Source organism: Megalobrama amblycephala, linkage group LG1, assembly GCF_018812025.1.
Source record: "Megalobrama amblycephala isolate DHTTF-2021 linkage group LG1, ASM1881202v1, whole genome shotgun sequence".
NCBI classification, from domain to species: domain Eukaryota; kingdom Metazoa; phylum Chordata; class Actinopteri; order Cypriniformes; family Xenocyprididae; genus Megalobrama; species Megalobrama amblycephala.
Genome location: NC_063044.1, coordinates 59,901,393 through 59,906,786, shown reverse-complemented (window position 1 = coordinate 59,906,786; position 5,394 = coordinate 59,901,393). Strand labels below are relative to the sequence as shown.

At 40.0% G+C, this 5,394-nt stretch overlaps 1 protein-coding gene across 2 annotated transcripts; it reads left to right on the top strand.

Annotated features, from left to right (window-relative positions):
• Positions 1–2,468: 2,468 nt before the first annotated feature.
• g6pc1b (glucose-6-phosphatase catalytic subunit 1b) lies at positions 2,469–4,695 on the top strand. 2 transcript variants are annotated; one of them, XM_048206238.1, is made up of 5 exons: positions 2,469–2,834; positions 3,040–3,149; positions 3,239–3,338; positions 3,755–3,870; positions 3,990–4,694. In XM_048206238.1, exons 1-5 carry the CDS (start codon positions 2,617–2,619, stop codon positions 4,505–4,507), a joined length of 1,062 nt encoding a protein of 353 aa, XP_048062195.1. In that variant the 5' UTR covers positions 2,469–2,616; the 3' UTR covers positions 4,508–4,694. The 2 variants fall into 2 exon arrangements, with proteins under 2 accessions (XP_048062195.1, XP_048062206.1); XM_048206249.1 differs by having other exon boundaries at positions 2,576–2,834; positions 3,716–3,870; positions 3,990–4,695.
• The last annotated feature ends 699 nt before the right edge of the window (positions 4,696–5,394 follow it).

The window sequence follows — 5,394 nt, the reverse complement described above, 5'->3', positions numbered from 1 at the left end:
GAATTAAAGTGCCATTTCCTGTTGCCAGCAGGTGACGCTATGACTAACTGAATATTGGCATATAGATGTCTTTAGGCCAGGACTTATAAACATGTGAAGTTTGGAGCAGATCAGACATTGTATGCCCGAGTTACAACAACTTCCTATTTCATGGCGAAACATTGAAATTTGTCAGGCCGCCACAGACACGCCCTTCAGCAAAAACTTTAGATCTTTGATATTTAATGTCACAAAGGCCTTTAGATTAGACTGACCAAATATGATGTTGATCTACATTTTCTGTAGGTATTGGGCTGTTAGATTTGTCTACCGAATTCCATACCTGTATGTGAAACGTAGCGTGAAGGGCGCTTAATTTAAATTTTGTAGGTGGCGCTATCGAGTCATTTTGCCACACCTAATTCTGAAACCCATATCAGATGTACATTTTCACCACTTCTGAAGCGTATGCAAAGTTTCATGAGTTTTTGAGCATGTTTAGGCCCTCAAAAATGCAATTCATTTCAGAGAAGAAGAAGAAAAATTGACTGAGCAATTACAATAGGGTCCTCACACCATCAGTGCTCGGGCTCTAAATATACACTATATTGCCAAAAGTTTTGGGACCCTGCCTTTATTTGCACATGAACTTTAATGACATCCCATTCTTAATCCGTAGGGTTTAATATGGAGTTGGCCCACCCTTTGCAGCTATAACAGCTTCAACTCTTCTGGGAAGGCTTTCCACAAGGTTTAGGAGTGTGTTTATGGGAATTTCTGACCATTCTTCTAGAAGTGCATTTGTGAAGTCAGGTAGTGATGTTGGACGAAAAGCCTGGCTCACATTCTCCGCTCTAATTAATTCCAAAGTTGTTCTGAAGCATTAAGAGTTCCTTTCACTGGAACTAAGGGGCCAAGCCCAACCCCTGAAAAACAACCCCTCACCATAATCCCCCTCCATCAAACTTTACACTTAGCACAATGCAGTCAGGCAAGTACCATTCTCCTGGCAACTGCCAAACCCAGACTTGTCCATCGTATTGCCAGACAGAGAAGCGTGATTCGTCACTCCAGCGAACACATCTCCACTGCTCTAGAGTCAAGTGGTGGTGTGCTTTACACCACTGCATCTGACGCTTTGCATTGCACTTGGTGATGTAAGGCTTGGATGCAGCAGCTCAGCCCGTTCCATGAAGCTCTCTACACTGTTCTTGAGCTAATCTGAAGGCCACATGAAGTTTGGAGGTCTGTACCTATTGACTCTGGAGAAAGTTGGTGACTTCTGCGCACTGTGCGCCTCAGCATGCACTGACCCCGCTCTGTGATTTTACGCGGCTGAGTTGCTGTTGTTCCCAATTGCTTCCACTTTGTTATGATACCACAACAGTTGACCGTGGAATATTTAGTAGTGAGGAAATTTCACAAATGGACCTATCACGGTACAATGCATGAATTCACTGAGCTCCTGAGAGCGACGCATTCTTTCACAAATGTTTACAGAAGCAGTCTGCATGCCTAGGTGCTTGATTTTATACACCTGTGGCCATGGAAGTGATTGGACCACCTAAATTCAATGATTTGGAGGGGTGTCCCAATACTTTTGGCAATATAGCGTACATTAGATGGCAGCAAAGACTGTCTTTATGAGTGTGTCAGTCAGTAGCGAAGACTTTTACATTGAAAAGACTGAATTGTTGTGAACACAGAACAAGATGCAATTGACAAATGCTTTGACTAACGCTGTCAGTCACGGGAAAACCCCTTAACTGTTAAAAGGACAAGATAATACATCGGACATTTAAACAGATTTTTTATTATAAACATAGTACTGACCTGAAGGAAAATGCTAAATCTGAATGCAGGTAATAAACTCGCTCACTCGATCTTTTCTCACAATACTCTTCTACATAATACAGTAAGCTTCATGATACACAGAACAGTTGCGTGAAGCGGTCATAGCCGTGTTTTATCGTGAATAAAACACAGCTATTGACCAATCAGAATCAAGGACAGGAACTAATAATTTTAAAATAACAGTTAGAAAACAGTAAATAGTAATAATATTTTACACTATAACTGTTTTACTGTATTTTTGATCAAATGCTGATTAAATGCTGTTTTAGTGAGCACAAGATACTTTACAAAAACATAAAAAATCTTATAGACCTCAACTTTTATATGTAACTTATATATTGTAGTAACAAACAACCTCAGAGGACAAAGAGTCTGGAGCCCTGCGTGTCCACAGGCATGAATGTCATCACCTAGTGAGTGTCTTTCTTGTAATCGAGAGCTAAATTTAGCACCCAAAACCTGGCACTTTACACACATGCACAACACAGGACCCCTTTAATGACTGGCATGGCGTTTAATGTTTGGAGACAATTTTCACTCTATTTACCCCACAGAGTCCAAAGCTCAGGTGGCGCCCAGTGACTAGGCAACTGAGAGGATGGATAAAAGGAGCAGACTGAATTCATGCTGGTCGTCGCATGACACTCTGGATTCAAGTCACTGAAAACAACATGATGAGATTTTACAAATAGTGACTTGTGCCCGCTGAGACTGACAACGTTATCCAAAGGCTGAGAATGAAGATTCATAATACTATTGTTTTATAGCAGACTGACAGTAGTAATGGAAGTCTTGTATGGGTATGGGATAAGCAGTACGTTATACCTGCAGACGCATTATGGGCATGCCCAAAGCTGGTTTACGTTCGTGTCTACAGTGGCAGACCTGCGTACAACATTTTTAGTCTTTTTTCCCATCTGGTTCCACCTACAATCAGCAGTGGGCGTGAAGCTGGTCTGGGTTGCTGTTGTGGGAGACTGGCTCAACTTAGTCCTCAAATGGTAAGTGTGAAATTATATTGTTTTCTGTAAATATCCAGGAATACCCTTTTAGAATTCGTTAAAAGTGAGTCTGACTGAAAGCAAATAAAAGAATGATCAAAAAAAACAAAGCAATCTTTCAATATTGAACATCTGTTTGTATTGTAATGAATTTATCCTCATGAAGCTCCTTCTGATCGGATCTACTTATTAAATCATTAAACAGGCTCATGTTTGGTGAGCGTCCTTATTGGTGGGTTAAGGAAACGGTTTATTACGGCAACTTGACTCTACCACAAATCAAACAGTTCCCCATGACCTGCGAGACTGGCCCCGGTGAGTGTCTCCTGATGGTTCTCATTTTATAGACCAACCAACACTAAATCAAAAGCAGATTTCACAGCGGTTTCTGTTCGCTCTTCTAGGAAGTCCCTCGGGTCATGCGATGGGAGCTGCAGGGGTATACTATTCCATGATCACATCACTGCTGCCGATTTTGCAGGGATGTGACACCCTAAAAAGATGGTGATGGATTCTGTCCTGTTTTTCTTCCTTCCCTCTTTTGATACAGTATTTAGTAAGACTTCATTTATAAGATAATCCCATGAGACTGAATCACAAGAAATCCTCCAAAACAACTGAGATAAAGAGGAAGGAAAGTACTTTGTCTGGGGACTAGAACAACATATCACAATCTATAGTATCTTCCCTGGCTTCCAGCCAGATGGAAATACCTCATTAGCTTGTAAACAGCTCTGTTTTATCACCATATCAAGTTGTATATTGCAAACATGCAGTTTATTTTGGTTAGACAATGAGCCCATTACTCACACAAAGTTAGTCAAGGTCCTTTTGAAGAATAACCAGGTTCATGTCAATGTTTATCTGTTTAATATTAATAGTAAACTTTCTTCTTCCTTTGCATTTGTGCCATATACTAGGTGCTTGCAGGGTCTTCTTTGGGCTCTTTTCTGGGGTGTGCAGGTGTGTGTGAGTCTTTCTCGAGTCTTCATTGCAGCTCATTTCCCACATCAGGTCTTTGCTGGAGTTGTTTCGGGTCAGTTGCACAATACGCTTTTCATATTAGTCTGCCTTTTAAAATGACATACAAGATCTCTTACTTCTCTTGGTTTCAGCACACAGTTTCTTAAGTGATTGTTCCCTTTCACTATACAGGAATTGCAGTGGCCAAGGCTTTTAATAGAGTGTCCTGGATCTATTCAGCAAGCTTGAAGGGTTATGTGCACACCATCCTCTGTCTCGTGTTTGTTGCGCTGGGGCTTTATGCTTTGTTGGATGCTGCTTCAATAGACCCCTACTGGAGCCTAATGAAGGCACAGAAGTGGTGCATTCAGTCTGAATGGGTCCATCTGGACACCACACCCTTCGCTGGCCTCCTCCGCAACACTGGCGCCCTGTTCGGCCTAGGGCTGAGCCTCCATTTGCCTAGTCATGGTGATATGGAAAAAAACAAGAGCTGTGGAAACAGCGCCATTTACAGACTGACCTGTACAGCAGCAACACTGCCACTCCTGAGCCTCTTAGACTCATTCAGACCACCGACTAGCACTCATGCTCTCTTCTATGCGCTTTCTTTTTGTAAGGGCGCCACTGTGCCTCTAACCACTATAGGTTTTGTACCTTACTGCATAAGCACATTAGCAAATGTATTCAACAGAATAAAAGCACAATAAAATTCTTATTTTTGCAAATTAAATCTGTATTTACTATTTTCCATACTTTGCCTGTTTTTTATTATTCTAGAAAACATAATATTACTTTATAGGTGACCCTGGACCACAAAACCAGTCATAAGTCGCACAGGTATATTTGTAGCAATAGCCAACAATACATCGTATGGGTCAAAAATATTGATTTTTCTTTTATGTCAAAAATCATTAGGATATTAAGTAAAGATCATGTTCCCAGAAGATATTTTGTAAATTTCCTACTGTAAATGTATCAAATTTATTTCTGTGAGTGGATATGCATTGCTAAGGACTTCATTTGGACAACTTTAAAGGCGATTTTTTTGCACCCTCAAATAGTTGTATCTCGGACAAATATTGTCCTATCCTAACAAATCATACATCAATGGAAAACGTATTTATTCAGCTTTCATGTGATGTATACAAACCCTACATCAGTGGAAAGCTTATTTATTCATCTTTCAGATGATGTATGATGGATCCGAAATGGTCAATATTCATATTCATGCACTTTTATTAATATTTATGTTAATCGTTTATGGCTTATGATTTATCAGTTTCACTTTTGATTTCCTATATTTATGTACTAATACTTTATATATTAATTCTTATCATATTTTCAAGGATTTACTTGTTATTGTACCCTTATGGTTATTTTTATATTTAAGAGTATGATTGTTATGTTCAATTGTTCTTCAAGTGCTCCAGTGTGCCAGGTCACGCTGACACGTTTGTGGTTAGACATTGGACGCCTGCCAAGTACTGCAGGAGTGATGTTTTTTCAGAATTATTGCTCATTTGAATCTGATCAAAATATGTCTGCTGACATTTGCAAAATTCCCTATAGGGGATAAAACAACTATTTTTGACAC